Here is a 17,486-nt window from a genome sequence, read left to right as displayed (position 1 = left end):
ACCTCGAACTTTGGTTGGTCCCTAAAAGAAATCTTAGGACCATGGCTTACTTTAGGAGAGCACATTTTTGGTTTTCCTGACTCTCCCATTCCTAGAGTACATCGGGCCCTTGGGTCAAACGTTCTCAAGCTTTTATTGCAGCTCAAGGGTGACTGTGGGTCACCATCTTCCTTACTATGGTACTCCCAGCGTGTAGAGGAAGGTCTGGCACACAGAACAAACACCACCATGTATCTTACAGCTAAAGATGCAGGCAGTAGACAAGCTAGGGCTGGTGGCAGGGGTTGCCACGTCCTCCCCCACCCTTTTGGGCACCACTACCAGCTCCAACGGGCACTGGAATCCCTGTGAGTCGCGCGCCCACGCCACCACCTATCCTGCCAAGGCCCCACCCACCCACAGAGGCCCCGCCTTCAGGGCCCCTCGCCCCGCCCCTCCATGTTTGCGCCACCTGCCGCTCGCTCCCACGTTCCCCGCGGCCCCGCCCCTCCAGCCCCGCCCCGCCCCGCCCCGCCGCGCGCCACCTGCCGCTCGCCCCCGCCGTTCGCGCGCGGGGCCGCGCCTCCCCAGCTCCTCAGCTTCCAGCCAAGATGGCGGAGAGCGGTGAGGGTCTGGGGACAGTCCCGGAGCATGAGCGGATCTTGCAGGAGATCGAGAGCACGGACACCGCCTGCGTGGGGCCCACTCTCCGGTAAGCCCCTCATATTCCGGGGCTTCGGGTCGCCCCCCGCCAGCCAAGTTGTCAGGAGCCCGGCGGGCGGCGGCCGCGCGCAAGCTCCAGCCCGACAGGTGGTGCGCGCGGGGGCAGCGGGGCACCCGTGGACGGCTGGACTCTGGCTGGGGCCGGGGCGGGCGGTTGGGCGGAGCCGGGAGGTGGCCGCACCTGTCAGCCCGCGGTGTGGGGGCGGGGGCGGCGTGGCGTGGCGTGGCGTGGCGTGGCGTGGCCGGCCAGGCCGCCTCAGCCCCGGGAGCTGTCACCGCGCAGCCGGTGGGTGTGGTTGCCGCGGAGGCTCGGACCCGGAGCGGTGGCGCCGCCCGCCGGCAGCCGAGCCACGCGCCGGGTCCGGACTGTACGCCGAGGCCTGCGCCTGTCGTGCCCGCGGCGGGTGTAGGTGGCCCGGCCGTCCTGGAGGGGAAGGTGGCAGGTCGCGCCCAGCTGGCCGTCCTGGCGGGGCGTGGGAGAATTGAAATTGAGCGGGAGATGCCAGCGTCCTGGTCCCCAGCGTGGGCTGAGGAGGAGGAGCCGGGGACCCCGGAACGCCCTGGGGGAACCTGCGCGCCCTGGACGAGCTTAAGAGCAGCCTTTTCTTATTGAGGAATAGCATGTTTTGCATTTAATTTCTCCGTTTGTCTTGAGAGCAGATTTCCATCTGCTCTGTTTAAGAATAGTGCCAGGCAATGACTATTCCATGCCAGACTCAACACCTGCTGTCCTAGTAGAACAGTAGTCCGACATTGTACTGAGTCATTAGCTGAAGCCCCGGACAGTCTTCAGGAATAAGTTCTTGGAGAAAGAGCACAGTTCGTCTTTCACAGTGGAGATCATTTAGGAGACTCGAGACGGATGGTGCTTGATCCATAGCGTTTCTTCTTCATAGACCTCTTGCGAACGAAGCTCTGAGGTTTCTGCACCTGTAGATGACTTAGTACAAAGTGAAGTCAGTTCAAGTTGGATAAATTCACCTGGCCCCCAGAGCTAGATTGAACTCAAGGCCAGAACTTTTCTCAGCATTTTGCTAAAGATTGGTACTCTATCACTTGAGCCACATCTCCATTTCTAGCTTTTTGGTGATGAGTTGGAGATAAGAGTGTCATGGACTTTTCTTCTCCATCTAGCTTTGAACTGTGATCCTCTGAAATATAGTGACAGACTTTTGGGACCTTGACAGAGTATGTACATCATGGAGTTACAGTTTTGTTCTCTTTTGCTGGGTTGTTGGGTCACCTTTCTTTGTTTAGTTTTTTTTTAGTAAACCCCAGTGACTCATATTTAATATTTTGTCATATATACATAAATACACACAGATACACTAAAAGTATACACACATCTATATGTATACATAATACACAAATATCATCTTATATACGTAGAAAGCATTGCTAGCAGTTATTTTCTCTTGAACAGTGTTTGAACTGTTTTTCTTCCTTTTTTTTTGTCGGTCATGGGGCCTGAACTCTAGGCCTGGTCACTATCCCTCAGCTCCTCAGCTCAAGGTAGTGCTCTACCACTTAAGCCATAGGCCACTTCCGGTTTTTTCTGCTTATGTGGTGGTGAGGAATGGAACCCAGGGCCTCATGCATGCAAGGCAAGCACTCTACCACTGAGCTACCTTCCCAGCCCCTCTTCCATTTTTTTTAAGGTTTCACTTAGATGCCAGTATTTTTTAAAATTTTAATTAATTAATTTATTTTGGTGCTGGTCCTGCTGGGGCTTGAACTCAGGTTCAAATTACTGTCCCTGAGCTTTTTGTGCTCAAGGCTAGTGCTCTATCACTTGAGCCACAACTCCACTTTTGACTTTTTGGTGATTAATTGGAGATAAGAGTCTCAAGAATTTTCCTGATCAAGCTTTGAACCATGAACCTCAGAGTAGTTAGGATTATAGGTGTGAGCCACCAGCAGTATATGGCTCAGTATATTTTTTTTAAGCTTCTATTTCGGAAATACTTCAGGGTGTTTAAAGTTGGGCAAGGTGGTGCACACCTGTAATGCTGGTTTTTGGGAGGCCCAGGCAGGAGGATTGTTGAGTTTAAGGCCAGCTTGTGCTATGTAATAAGACCCTGTCTTAAAAAGAAATCACTATTTAAAAAAGTAGAATAGTGTAAAGAAGCACCATAAAGAAATTAGATTTTTTTTAAATAGAAGAAAATGAGAACACAAGCCAGTCATGGTGGTATGTGCACTTGGGAAGCTGAAGGGCAGGCAGATTGTGAGTTTGAGTCCAACCCAGACTATGTAACAAGACCCTGTTCAGACAACACCACCTCTCTAACACGTATTATTTATGGGGTACAGATACAGAGATATTATAGGCACTAAAGACCTATACTGGAAAAGAATGATTTCAGCTTCTAACTTAAGAAACTAGGATAGGAAGAACAAATGAAACCCAAATGAGTGGGAGATAAAAAGGTTTAGGGACTGAGGGTTGAAAAACAGACAAAAATCAAAGTAATATTGCTAAGCCACTGGGGTGAAAAAAGATTCCCATTATCAGTAACAAGAATGAGAGACTTAAATACAGATTGTATAAATGTTAAAGTAGGGGCTGGGAAGGTGGCTCAGTGGTAGAGTGCTTGCCTTGTATGCATGAGGCCCTGGGTTCGATTCCTCAGCACCACATAAGCAAAAAGAAAAAAAGCCGGAAGTGGTGCTGAGGCTCAAGTGGTAGAGCACTAGCCTTGAGCTGAAGAGCTGAGGGACAGCGCCCAGGCCCTGAGTGCAGGCCCCACAACTGGATCCCTCCCCCCAAAAAATGTTAAAGTAGATAATAAATACTATGAAGAACTTGTTGTCACTTTTGACTGTTTAACAGAAATGTACAAATTCATTGTAGGATACAGGAAATCTAAGTTCATTTAAGAAGAAATGTGTGTGAATAATCCTGTAGCAAGTAAAAAATGGAAATTGCTGTTAAAAATTACTTCTCATGCTGAGCCTGTGACTCAAACCTGTTATCTTAACTACTCATGAGGCTGATAGCTGAGGATTGCAGTTTGAAGCTAGTCTGAGTAGGAAAGTCCATGAGACTCTTTCTCCAACTGACCAGGAAAAAGCTGGAAGTAGAGCTGTGGCTCAAGTGGTAGAGTGCCAGCCTTGAGCAAAAAGCCATCAGACAGTGCTCAGGGCCTGAGTTCAAACCCCAGTATAGAAGGGGTGGAAGAGAGAAAGAATTACCCACAGAGTTGGAACAAACTGAGAGAAAACATTTGTAGATCATATAAATTGATAAAAATTGCATCTAGAATGTATAGGCAAAGTCTTTGAGGCAAAGTTATAAAACAGGTAACTAAAAAAATGGATATGTGAGTTGAATAGACATTTCACAAAAGAAAGTATACAGAGGACCTAAACACATGGAAAGGTATTTAACATATTGTTTAGAAAAGCAAATAAATCAGCCACACTCTTGGAATGTCAAATACATAGAAGACTGTCACATATTGATGGGAATACAGAACTGGATCTCTCAATCCCTGGTGTTAGAATTTCATATACTGTATATTGTTAATCAAGTTAAAGAAGTTTCCTTCTATTCTTTTTGATTTTTTTTCAATTATGAAGGAGTATTGAATTTTATTAGATACTTTTTCTGTACCTGAGGATATCAAATGGCCTTTTGTCCCTGATTGTATTGTTATTCATTCACTTGAGATGATCATGTGGTTCCCCTTACTCTTCTTTGATACTGTATGTGATATATTACATTGATTGATTTTCTTTTCTCCTTTTATGATTTTTTTTGAAAAAATTAGTATATATTAGTGTACAAGGTAGGGGCTTCATTGTGACATTGCCTTACATGAATATAATGTACCATGATGACCCCCCTTCCTTTTCTTCCCTCCCTTCCCCTTCCCAAGAGAGCAAGCACTGGTGTCCTTTTCTTAAAATCCTAGTTACTAAAGAGAGTGAGAGCCAGAGGATCTTGGTTCAGTGTCAGCCCTGAAGCAAATCTGAGCATTTCCATCACCAAAATAACCAGCAAAAATTGGGCTAGAGGCATGGTTCAAATTGTACATTGACAAGCTGAGCAAGTAAGCTGAGCAGGTGTGAAGCTCTGAGTTCAAACCTCATTTCCACAGAAATAGGAAGAAAAAAGAAAGGTTTACTAAAGTCCTCTTTTTTTTTCTTTTTCTTTATTTGGTTGGTTGTGGGGCTTTAGCTCAGAGCCTGGCTGCTGTCCCTGAGCTGTTTTGCTCAAGGCTGGCACTCTACCACTTTGAGCCATAGCTTCACTTCTGGTTTTCGGGTGGTTAATTGGAGATAAGAAATTCACAGGGAATTTTCTGTCTGGGCTGGCTTTGAATCCTGAGACTCAGATCTCAATCTCCTGAGTAGCATTACAGGTGTGAGCCACCAGTGCCTGGCTCAATCCTTTTTTTTTTTTGGGTCCGGTCGTGGGGCCTGAACTCTGGGCCTGGGCGCTGTCCCTCAGCTCTTCAGCTCAAGGCTAGCACTCTACCACTTGAGCCATAGCACCACCTCCGGCTTTTTTCTTTTTGCTTATGTGGTGCTGAGGAATCGAACCCAGGGCCTCAGGCATGCAAAGCAAGCGCTTTACCACTGAGCCACTTTCCCAGCCCCGGCTCGAGTCTTTTTATTAATCACCTTTAGTATCTTATTAAATCTGTATTATTTGTTTTATGAAAGTTTACTTCACGTTTTTTTTTGTTGTTGTTGTTTTATTTTTGGGTCCGGTCGTGGGGCCTGAACTCTGGGCCTGGGTGCTGTCCCTCAGCTCTTCAGCTCAAGGCTAGCACTCTATCACTTGGGCCACAGTGCCACTTCCGGCTTTTTTCTTTTTGCTTATGTGGTGCTGAGGAATCGAACCCAGGGCCTCATGCATGCAAGGCAAGCACTCTACCACTGAGCCACCTTCCCAGCCCTTCTTCACGTTTTTAACTATATAAATATTAATAATATTACATGTTTGTTTTGAAAAATACCTTTTTAGACTACTTCATTTGTAATTTCTGGCACAATAAAATACATGTTGTAAATACAAAGCTCAGTTAATTTTGCTTTTGTTTCCCATGATGAATAATGTTCCTTTCCTTTCCATTTCTTTTCTTTTCTTTTCTTTTCTTTGTCGGTCATGGGGCTTGGACTCTGGGCCTGGGTGCTATCCCTGAGCTCTTCAGCTCAAGGTGAACGCTCTACCACTTGAACCAAAGTACTACTTCCAGTTTTCTGGTGGTTAATTGGATATAAGGGGTCTCACGACCTTTCCTGCCCAGGCTGGCTTTGAACCGAAATCCACAGATCTCAGCCTCCTGAGTAGCTAGGATTACAGGCATGAGCCACCAGTACCTGGCCTGTTCTTTTTCTTACATTTCTGAAAAGCTAACCTTTCAGCAAGTTTCTCTTGTAGGTTATAGTAGTCCTCTCAAAGACTTTAGGGTCTATAGTTCATCTTCTAAGCTATGTAGCAAAATACATATTCGATGTACTTTAGACAGTGTGATATTTTTAATTTTTCTAAAATCTTCTAAGGAAGCATTTCTGCATTTATTAATCTACTTAAATATTGAAGCGTTCTGAATTAAATTTTATTTTATCCATTTTTCATCCTAGAGGATGAATAAATGTAAATGTATTGAATGTTTCTGTTTCTTATCTTTCTCATTTTGCTAAGTAGTACAAAGTCAACAGGAAGAGACATCTCTTTGGTCAGAAATGTAAAAACAGGAAGTAGGAAGTCTATTGCAAATCTGTGTTGCCTGATTACAAATTCAAGTTTCAACATAGAGGATGTTCATTAGCAAATGTGCTACACTGTTATCCGGAATTGTAGTGAGCATTAAATGTCATTACTGCAGAATGTCAACTCTAGTTATAGGAAGTAATGCTAACTAACAGACTTCAATCAGTTCTTCCTATTCATGGGTACAGGATACTATTGGTGAGAACAAGCAATAGAAATTGTCTCTCGTAGAAAAGTAGGGCAAGTAAAACTAAACATACAAAAATCAACGTTAGCCTGCAGATGGCAGTTATCAGAAACACAAAGTCTGTCTCTTTTCTTTCTCAGCTAAGCATGATTTTTTCTCCACCACTGTATTTTTTATTCAGCGCTAGTCTAGATTTATTTTATGTAACTCTCCTCCTCTCTCTCTCGTGGTGTGGTATTGCCAAGGCTAATGTCAGTCCTTGAATCTGCGGGCAAGGACAGGGTGGTCAGTGATGAAGAGTGCAGTTGTGTACTTTTCTGGGGAAAAGATCCATACTTTTCATCACAGAGAAGTGGTCTTGATAGCTCAGGTCATAGCCTAAAAAAAGACTTAAGAAATAGCTGTTGTAAGAGTGCAATAGAATTCATATTGACAACAGATGTCCTTTATATAAGTCGTGCTGTGACTTAAAAATTGTTTGATAGGCTGGTGCCGGTGGCTCATGCCTTTCATCCTAGCTACTCAGGAGGCTGAGATCTGAGGATCCAGGTTCAAAGCCAGCCCTGTCAGAAAAGTCCATGAAACTCTTATCTCTAATTAACCACCAGAAAACTGGAAGTGGTGCTGTGGCTCAAGTGGTAGAGCGTTCGGCTGGAGCTGAAGAGCTCAGGAACCCAGTCCCAGAGTTCAAGCCCCATGGCTGAAAAAAAAAAATGTTTGATAGGGCATTTTCAAAGGAATATGAGGAAGCATCTGCTATTTTATGAATGAAATATTTTTACGGGCAGATTAACAGAAAATATTTTGCAAACAAGAAATCTTTTTCAGGATTCTGAGAGAAAGTGTGTGTATGTGTGTGTGTTTCCCGGGGTTGTATAAGCTTCAGCTTCTTTTCAGTTAGAGGATACATAGTTGATTTGGATACCCAACCAGTTTTAGGATACAAACTTTTTCCTGGATTCTCTACTTAGCAGTTCAGTGTTACTGATGGTTTGAAAAAATTAAGTATATAAAATTAGATGGCATATCACCTTTATCATCATCATCATCAAGATTCTGCTGGATTCTTTCCATTTATTTATTTATTGTTTGTCTATTTGTCAGATGTAGCGCTTGAACCTGGTGCAATATATAGGATTGGAAGAGGCTCTACTGCTCTATCCAATGTTGTGGATGGGTAACACTGTTTATAGAAAAGGTATAGACTCCAGTTGAATTTGTGTACCTTTCTGGAGAGAAGACCTGTGATTTTTATCATAATCACAGAGGAGGGTCTTGTCGCACTAAGCCATAGCCCAAATTAAGATGAAGAATTATTGTTTTAAGAATTATAAGCCTGCTACAAATCAAGATGGTATGTAAGTGGTTTCCAGTCCACAAATTATCAGTGTCTGACAAATTATCAGTGTCTGAGTAGGTGTTTGAGCAGGATATATAGCAGACACTCTCCCTGCTGCATTGAAATGTAGGAGGTCATAGCTATGTTGAAGATTTTGAAGATGATCTCTGTGGCCTGAAGAGGTTGATTGCTGTATTTTACCTTTTACAGCTTCACAGTTTATTCAAGATGTGAAAACCTGTAGAAGATATGATTTTGAAAATCTGGTTTCTTCTAATTCTCTTCACCTAAGTGAAGGGCATCTTTATTCTTGCTTTGATCACATGAAATAGGTGCTAGGTGAATCTATCTATTGATCGATTGATCTCTATGTCTATTTTTGTCAATCCTGGAGCTTACTCTCAGGGCCTGGGTGCTGTCAGGGCTAGTGCTCTACCACTTGAGCCATAGTCCCATTTCTAGCCTTTTCTGAGTAGTTTATTGGAGATGAGACTCATGGACTTTGCTGCATAGGCCGATTTTGAGCCCCGACCCTTATATCTCAGCCTCCTGAGTAGCTAGGATTACAGGTGTGAGCCACCTGTGCCTGGCTTGGGTGAAATATTGATTGATGCAGTTTTAAATATCAAGTTTGATGTGCAGAAGGCTTTGTTAGCAGATAGCATGTAGAAGGCAAAGAATAAAGAGCTGACAGGAGAGATTTCAACAAGTTCATGATTCTTTTCAAAATGTCTCATTGCGTTTGTATTGCCAGATTTTTTTTTTGTTATGTACCTTTGAAATTTATTTCATGACACTTAAGCAAATGAAAAAAGTGCTTCATTCAAGCCAAAAAAGTTACGATAGAATATGTGTTAACAACTACTCTTCATGTATACTTCCTGTGTTCTTTGCTTAAACTACGACATTCTAAATGCTTATTTCTCCACCTATTTAAGTATTGTTAGTGAATTTTATTTTTATTTCATTGTAGTTAAGTGTTATTTAGTTTAAGTATGAAAGTCACACCATGTATGTTTTGTGTGCTGGTATGGGGACTTTAACTTAATGCCTTGTACTCTTACTTGGGTTTTTTCCACTCATGGCCGATGCTCCATCACTTGAGCCACACTTTCACTACTATCACACCCCACTTCGATGCAGTAAAGGGAAATTTCTTTCTTTTTTTTCTTCTGTTGGTCATGGCGCCTAATCTCTGGGCCTGGGCCTGAGCTCTGTCCCTGAGCTCTTCAGCTCAAGGCTAACGCTCTACCACTTGAGCCACGGCGCTACTTCCAGCTTTTTCTGCTTATATGGTGCTGAGGAATCAAACCTGTGCGTGCGAGGCAAGCACTCTATCAATGAGCCACCTTCCCAGCCCCAGAGAAATTAATTTCTGAAGGCCCCTTTTTGGTGCAAGAGTGCCCTCTAGTGAAACTGTTCCTTTTATTAAGATTTCTAGTTCTTTGACAATACAATGAATTGTGAATTGAATACAAAAATGAAGGGCATTTTCAGTTCTTCTTACAAGATAAGATGTATGCCACATAATTGGAAATAAACTTGACGTAGTACACAAATAGATAAAAGGTAATGTATATATTTTATGTAGAAGAGCTAGTAAAAATCCTATGTAATAGGAAAGTTATCCAGTATGGCTATTGATAAAATTGTCCTGAAGGAATGGTCTTGAGATGAAATTAAGATTCATATTGAGGTATATAGTAGGAAAAAGGCAGCATGGGCATGAAAAAGTTTAGAACAGCATCAAAGCGGATGAGGGCCAGAAGGGAAAAAATGTGAAAAAGGAGATTATTGAAAAGATTTTAATACTATTTTAAGTGTTTTATGCAAATGTTCAAATTATATTGCTCTTGGAAACCTTGATTTCACAAGAGCTGAGAATGTATGGCCTGTGGTTGTAGGCCTATTTTTGTTACTCTAATAGATACCTGAAAAATATACAAAATTTATAAGCATATTATTTTGGCTCATAGTTTCAGAGGCTCCAGTCCATGGTGGAGCATCCTTGTTTTTAGATCTGTGATAAGACAACACATCATGTCACAAGTAGTGTAGCAAAACTGCTCACCTTATGGCCAGGATGCAAGAGAGAGAAGGAAAGAGCTAGAGTCTTTCTACCCCCTTCAAGACCTTCTACTAGGCCCACTTTCTAACGGTTCTACCGCCTCCTAGTAGCACAATCCAGATAATAGCATGCTTGTCAGCTATTTGTTGTGGTTGAAATAATCTCAAGACTCATCTGGATTAGGTAGCCTTGATGGTTCAGTCACATTGCTGGCAGTTGGTGCAGCTTCATTGAGAATGCCTATAAATGACCTTTCTAGTGTATCATTTTTTAGTATAGTTTTCTTATGTGGTAGATGGCTTTCCCCAGAATGATTGTCTAAAGAAGTCTAAGTGGATGGTTGTATGACTTTTTCTCAACTCTACAATCATATAGTACTCTTTCTTTCATATTCTACTGGTGATCAAAATGGTCACAAACCTGCCTGTATTCAAAGGAGTTACATACCTCACCTCTCAAATGAAGATGTATCAAAAAATTTTGGACTTTGTTATGAGAATTAGAGAATTAGTTTAAGTGTGGATACATTTTAATGATTTTAAAGAAAAATTATCCTCTGTTAAATTTGCCTCTGTGTCTCTGCTTGCTGCACTTGATTTTCAGTTTCAAGTACATATTAACTTGTGCAATACTTAGCAAATATTGTTGGAAAGAGTCATTCTTTTTCTTTACCTGGCTTTTTAACTTTCCTGGAGTTATTTAATTTCTTATTTGCTCTTGGGTTACAGAGCATCAGGGAAACTTACCAGACAGTTTCTATTCATACTTGCTGTATTTGATAAATGTTGGAAATGTTAGTAGTAGTGCATATAACACTTTTATATTGGTCATTTTCTTCCTAGTTTATATTTCTAAGTAGTTATAGAAATATTTTTCTCCCAAGATTGAGTGGCTTTTTTGAACAAATCTTTTGTGCCTGTGGTGTCTTTTACTGTTGTGAAAAAGAATGGAATTCCAAAAAGTGATTTTATGAGAAAATGGCCCTAAATGATCATCCATTTCTATCTTTAATATTTCAGTGCATGCCTCATTACACAATTATTACTGAAAATTTGAATGCCTTAATATATATGAAAATATATATGAAAAGAGTTAGCTGGATGTCAGTGCCTCACACCTATAATCCTAACTACTCAGGAGACTGAGATCTGAGGATCATAGTTCGAAGCCAGCCTGTGCAGGAAAGTCCATGAGACTTTCACCTCTAATAAACTACTCAGAAGAAGTCAAAGTGGCCTTGTGGCTCAAGTGGTTAACTGCTAGCCTTGAGTACAAAGAGGCTCAGAGGCAGTGTCCAGGCCCTGAGTTCAAGCCCAGGACAGTGGGGGAAAAAAGTTACGGTTATTGCAAGACTCTGTAGCTTCAGGGTTTCAAGTGGATGATAAATTGGGATTGAAGTGACTACTTGATTGAAAGACTGGAGTTAACTTCCAATTCACAATAATGCAAAACTTTACCAGAAACAAGTAATCACTTAGGTAGGAATAAAGAAGATACCTAAATTCCTTGTTTCCAGAGATATACAGGAGGTACAAACTTTCGTATCTGGGCAAAGCACATCTCACTGAATGGATTTCACCATATTCTTGCCATGTAATTACCTTCTTCTCTGAATTTTACCGATGGCTAGCACCCAAATGCTAGACATGTTTTCGCATCACACACTGTGTCCTTTCGTGGTTATTTAACCAGAATATCGATCCTACTAGAGAACACAGTATTCTTGGATGTCTAGCAAAGAAACTGTAGTACTCCAAAAAAATTATAAGAAATGGGAGGAAATGAGGATTAGTCACTTTGAGATTATGTTAACTTTCCTCAAAGTGTTCACATTATTTTCATTAAAAACAACTTCTCTGCTGGGCATAGTGGCTCATGCCTGTAATCCTAGCTGCTCAGGAGGCTGAGATTTTAGGATTGCAGTTTGAAGCCAGATGGGAAGGAAAGTCTGTGAGACACCAGAAAACCAGAGGTGGCCCTGTGGCTCAAAGTGGTAGAGTGCTAGACTTAAGCAAAAGAACTCAGGGACAGTCCCCAGGCCTGGAATTCAAGCCCCAGGAGACCGACAAAACAAAACAATAAACAAAAAACAAACTTCTCTGGGAACTCAGGCATTTAATTTCTTCCCAGATGTTGTGACAACCTAATTCTATATAATGAAGATACAATAAAAGAAAAATATACTGAAAATAGCCTAAAAACATTATGGTGTACTCTATGTATGTATGTGTGTATGCATGTGTGTGCCAGTACTGGGCCTTTAACTCAGGGCCTGGTGCTGTCCTTGAGCTTTTTTGCCCATGCCTGTACTAACCACTGGAGCCACAGGTCCAACTCTGGCTTTTTGGTAGTTAATTGGAGATAAGAGTCTCTTGGACTTCACTGTTTGTGCTGGCTGTGCATAGATCTCTACATTTCAGCCTCTTGAGTAGCTAGGATTACAGGTGTGAGCCCCTAGTACCCAACTCTATGATGTACTTTGTTTTTTGTTTTTGGTAGATTGTCGGGCCTGGGCACTGTCTCTCAGCTCTTCAGCTCAAGGCTAGCACTCTACAACTTGCGCTACAGTTCCATTTCTGGTTTTCTGAGTAGTTTATTGGCGATAAGGGTCTCATGGCCTTTCCTGCCGGGGCTGGCTTTGAACCACGATCCTCAGATTTGAGCCTCCTGAGTAGCTAGGATTAAGGCATGAGCCACCACCCAGCTATGATGTACTTTTTGAAGAAAAAAAATGAATATAATACCATAGTGAGAGTCCTATTCTCTTAATACCTTAAATGTTCTTTATTTTTCATCAGATTTTTTCTTACAAAAATAATACTGTACACTATGATTATTAAATTATTTTTTGTTTATATAATATTAACATTTGTCAAAAAGTAGACTCAGCTACTTAGTTGAGACATTTTATGATAAAAGTATTAATTTCTTTAACCATTTTAACCTTTTAACTTACTTATTTTTATATTTTATTACCACTAGGTGGAGTCCTGTATACGCAATTGAAAAGGCATTTGTGAAAGAAAATTTACTTTTTTAAATTTCATGAGCCTGACATTTTGGATGATCAAATATTATTACATAATATTGAACACTTTGCTCAAGTGTAAAATTTGATATAACGTAAATGAGTTTTGTTTGTACTTAAAGGTTTTGTAGCTGTGATTTTTACTATTTTAACACATATGTTCCTAGTTCCTGAAATTAAAATATGTAAATATGTAAATAAATCAGTAAAGCATAAACTACCTTTGCTTTAAAGTTTTTTCTTTTTAAAATTTTTGTAAAAAGTTATATTTTGTTATATATCATTAAATCCTGCAAGAAATAAGATTCATTGTGCTAAACTTTTTGAATTCTCCTACATTGATGTCATTACGTGTATTTGGAGTAGTAAGGTACCACCTTAGTGATTGTAGTAATAGAAAATTAACCAATTTTCTAATGTTCAGTTTGCCAGTTCTATTATATTTATAGGAACATAATTAGATTTTCTAATACATATTGTAAAATCCCGAGGGACATTTTGGAAGAAATAATTATTTTCATTAAAAGAATATTTTACTAAAAAAATTAGAATGGTAATACATTTAGCACATTAATATATTACATAGAATATTATTGTTTATCAATGTAGAGTTCAAAGAATGAATAGCCCCTGAACAGTAATTTTTTTCCTGTCTTGCAAATCAGAATTTCAAAGAATAATGATAATCATTGAAAGGCAAAAAGGAAAAGTTTCAAGAGTTCTTCATTGATGGCAGATAAATATGTTTTCTTTAACAATTTAGTTCTTCCTTATTTTGTTGCATTTCTAACTTATTGCTGCCTAACAATTAGCAATGCCTCAGTTCTCATCTCCTTTTTCTGTCCATTGGTTGATTTCACCTGATGGATGCAGCAGTGCACATCAGGAATTCCTTGTTGAGTCATTCTCAATTGTTGATCTTCAAAGGTGATGCGTTTGGTTGCAGTACTGGTACTTTCTCCCTGCATTCCATGCTGTTTATCACTATTGCAGAATGACAAGTCTATAGAATTTAAGAGCAACAGCAGTGGTGTTCTAGTCAGGTAAACCTGGAGTTAAATCTTGACTCTGTTTTTGATGTGACTTTTGATTTAAATCAGTTCTCCAAACTCCATTTGAAAAGTGGAGTGCTAACAGAATCTTTCATAAATTTGTAGTGAATGTTTAATATGATAATGCATGTAAAGTACTGAAGATACTAAATTTTTAGTGAATTGTTTGAAATTGTTACTTTTATGGTTTTATCATCATTAATCCAGAAGCAAGTCATGATTGCTCTATGGCCAGTTAAGTCACTATGGAGAATTATTTACTCGAAGAGCACATTTTCTCTACTTTCTGCATATCCTTCTCCCTACATGATCTCTCCAAATTATCTCTGTTATTAAACATAGATCCTAACAGGAAACAAAGATGGATAATTTTAGCTTTGTAAACTGTCAAACTGTTTTTGCCTTCGCTTTTTCCAATAATCTGATGTGTGTGTGTGTGTGTGTGTGTGTGTGTGTGTGTGTGTGTGTGTGTGTACCCCTCCCTTCTTCCCTTCTGCCAGTTATCTACATATTGTCCACCTTATTACTAAATATCTAATTATTATTTTATTTTTTTATGATGGATTAGGGCTTGAACTCCAGGCTTCATAGTCAAACTTGGCTTTCTTTGCTCATGGCTGGTATTTAGGCCATGTCTCCAGACTAGTTTTTTCAGGTTAACTTGAAATGTAGTATAACAGATTTTTCTGCCCTGGCTGGTTTTGAACAAAGATCTAGGTTTCAGCCTCCTGATTAGCTAGGAGGACAGGTGTGAGCCACCAGTGACTATTGGACTACTTATTTTTTTTTCATTGTTATTAGTAGATTAAATTGACTGTATATAGTGATTAGTTCCATTTTGAGTGTTTACTTGATTTTTAGATTTGTGCTACAATTATTAAAATGAGGGCTATCTATGATCAACCCTTTTCAACTCCTTTTCTCTCTCTCTCTCTCTCTCTTTTTTTTTTTTTTTTGGTTTGGTCATAGGGCCTGAACTCTGGGCCTGAGTGCTACTTAGCTCTTCAGCTCAAGGCTAGTGCTCTGCCACTTGAGCCACAGGGCATGCCCATCTTCTGTTTGTGTGGTGCTAAGGAATCGAACTCAGGGCCTCATGCATGCAAGGCAAACACTCTACCACAGCTACTTTCCCAGCCCCAACCCTCCTTTTCTCCCTCCCTCTTCTTCCTCCCCATCTCCTCTCTCTTTCTTCCCTCCCTCCTTCCTTTCCTCCTTTCCCTCCTTTCTTCCCTCTTCCCTTTCCCTCCATCCTTTCCCTCTTTTCCTCCCTCTTCTTCCTGCTTCCTCTCCCTCTCTCCCAGTCCCCCTCTTTTCCCATTCTCCTTTATCCCTTCCTCCTTCTTTCTCTCTCTCCCTGCTCCCTCCTCTCTTTCTCTCCTGTTCCCTCCCTTTCTTCCTCCCTTTCTCTCTTGGTCCTTCTTTCCCTCTCTTCCCTGTTTCCTTTTTCTTCCTTCTCTTTCTCTCAGAACTGAGAGTTAGACTTAGGATCTAACACTTGCTAGGCAAATACTCTACCAGTTCTGATAAGGGTCTCATGCTTTGCCCAGGCTAGCTCTGAACCATAATCCTCCTGTTCTTGCATCCCAGATAGCAGATATTATGGATATGTTTGGCCCACACTAGGAGTATCCTAAGTCCTTACTATGGTCAACATTCTATCATAAGATGAATTTTGGATTCTGGCACTTGCATGATACTTCAATACTTTTAGTATGTTTGTGGATTTTGATACTAACAAGCAAATTGAGGGCAAGAGAGTAGTATCTAGAGGAGAAGATATCAAAGATCGGAGTCTCATTCTAGCTCCTAAAGAATTGGAGCTGGGTTGCTGCTCTATTTTGCTGTCTTCAGTGTTCTATTAAGTACTCACTCAACTAAGACATGGAAGTTGCCTTCAAGAAGTTTAAGGTATTGGGGGGAAATAAAATACCTAATATTGGGCTGGGAAGGTGGCTCAGTGGTAGAGCGCTTGCCTTGCATGCATGAGGCCCTGGGTTCGATTCCTCAGCACCACATAAGCCGAAAAAAAAGCTGGAAGTGGCGCTGTGGCTCAAGTGGTAGAGTGCTAGCCTTGAGCTGAAGAGCTGAGGGACAGTGCCCAGCCCCAGAGTTCAGGCCCACGACCGGATCAAAAAAAAAAAATCTAATATTCATGAAAACATTTAAATTACAAAACAATAGATGATGACGTGAGAATAAAGGACTCTAAGATTGCCTATTCAGATTAAAAGAGTATTTGGCATAGAATTGATTGATAAAGTTCTATGAAAAAGATACAACTTGCACTGAACCTCAAATAATGAACAACAGATATAGAGGTATACTTTGAAAAGCCCCCAGAACTTCCCTCAGGTTAAAAAACTTGGGAGAGTGACTTAGAATATGAGAAAGCTATTTTATTCACAGTTATAGCAGAAGAATACAGATTAAAGTTAACAAAGCTCAGTACTGCCAAAATTAAGAACAAAAAAAATATTAATGGAAAAAACACATAAGGCAGAGTGGTAGGAGAGTTTCCCATATGAACTTTCAGATGTCTTTTCCCAGTGACATTATGTGGGGAGTACCTTTCTCAGCAGTGAAGTTTGTCAGCACTTAGAATCTTCAATTACAGATGATCATTCAAGCCTTGAAGTCCAGGGTTTTTGTTAAGGTAGTATAGTCATATATCTAAGACTAACTGTTCATGTAGACATGGCTAACTACTAACCTTGCTGGTTTTAAGTTTTCAACTCCTCAAAAGCCAAAAGCCCCAACCTCACCAATAAATGGACTGTTAAGTAAAGATACTTCCTAGGCAGGACAATCCAAAGACTTAACTTCCAGGAGTCAGGGACAAGGTTTGTCCTTCATTGCATAGTAAATAGGGGTGGGAACAGGTATTCTTTATGTAGAAATAGTTGGTCCTAAGATACAGTAAGTATATGTATGCCATGGAGAACACGATGGTAGCTTTGTATTTGGGAATATGAGCTCTAAAGCCAAACTTCATATTACAGTTGTCACTCTCAAAGTATGGAATGTATAGCATTAACATAATTATAATTTGTCATAAGTCAAGGATAAAAGCAATACTTTTTGGGCATGTTGTGAGGATTAAAGAGTTAGTATATAGTTAATAATTGTTCTGATTCATAGTAAATACTATTAGAAATCATGAGTTTCTTCATTCTGTAATTATTTATTCACACATTGATTGTTTTTAAGTCTTAGTATGTTAAAGATTTAGTTTTCACTTCTTGAGCCTTAGATCTTTATTTGTAGATAGCCAGTAATAAATGTAGAGGGCTTCTGTCTACTTTTTTTTTGTTGGTTTTTTATAGTTGTTCAAGTGTAAGGTAAAACGTAAAAACATTTCAGATATGCCATTCCACTTATGCTTTTA

At 40.4% G+C, this 17,486-nt stretch overlaps 1 protein-coding gene across 2 annotated transcripts in view; it reads left to right on the top strand.

Moving 5' to 3' along the window:
* The first annotated feature begins 553 nt into the window (after positions 1-553).
* Positions 554-17,486, top strand: part of Exoc6 (exocyst complex component 6) — a 119,961-nt gene continuing 103,028 nt past the window's right edge. Inside the window, exon 1 of one of the 2 annotated variants that reach the window (XM_042689288.1) lies at positions 554-691. In XM_042689288.1, coding sequence (XP_042545222.1) covers positions 591-691 — 101 coding nt within the window. In that variant the 5' untranslated portion in view covers positions 554-590. The remainder of the gene's footprint in view (positions 692-17,486) is intronic. The other variant, XM_042689289.1, reaches the window with a different exon arrangement.

The sequence above is a fragment of the Dipodomys spectabilis genome, unplaced genomic scaffold (genome assembly GCF_019054845.1).
Source record: "Dipodomys spectabilis isolate Male_0828 unplaced genomic scaffold, ASM1905484v1 ptg000125l, whole genome shotgun sequence".
NCBI classification, from domain to species: Eukaryota; Metazoa; Chordata; class Mammalia; order Rodentia; family Heteromyidae; genus Dipodomys; species Dipodomys spectabilis.
Note: the sequence above shows the minus strand (reverse complement) of the source record. Positions and strands in the feature narration are given on the sequence as shown.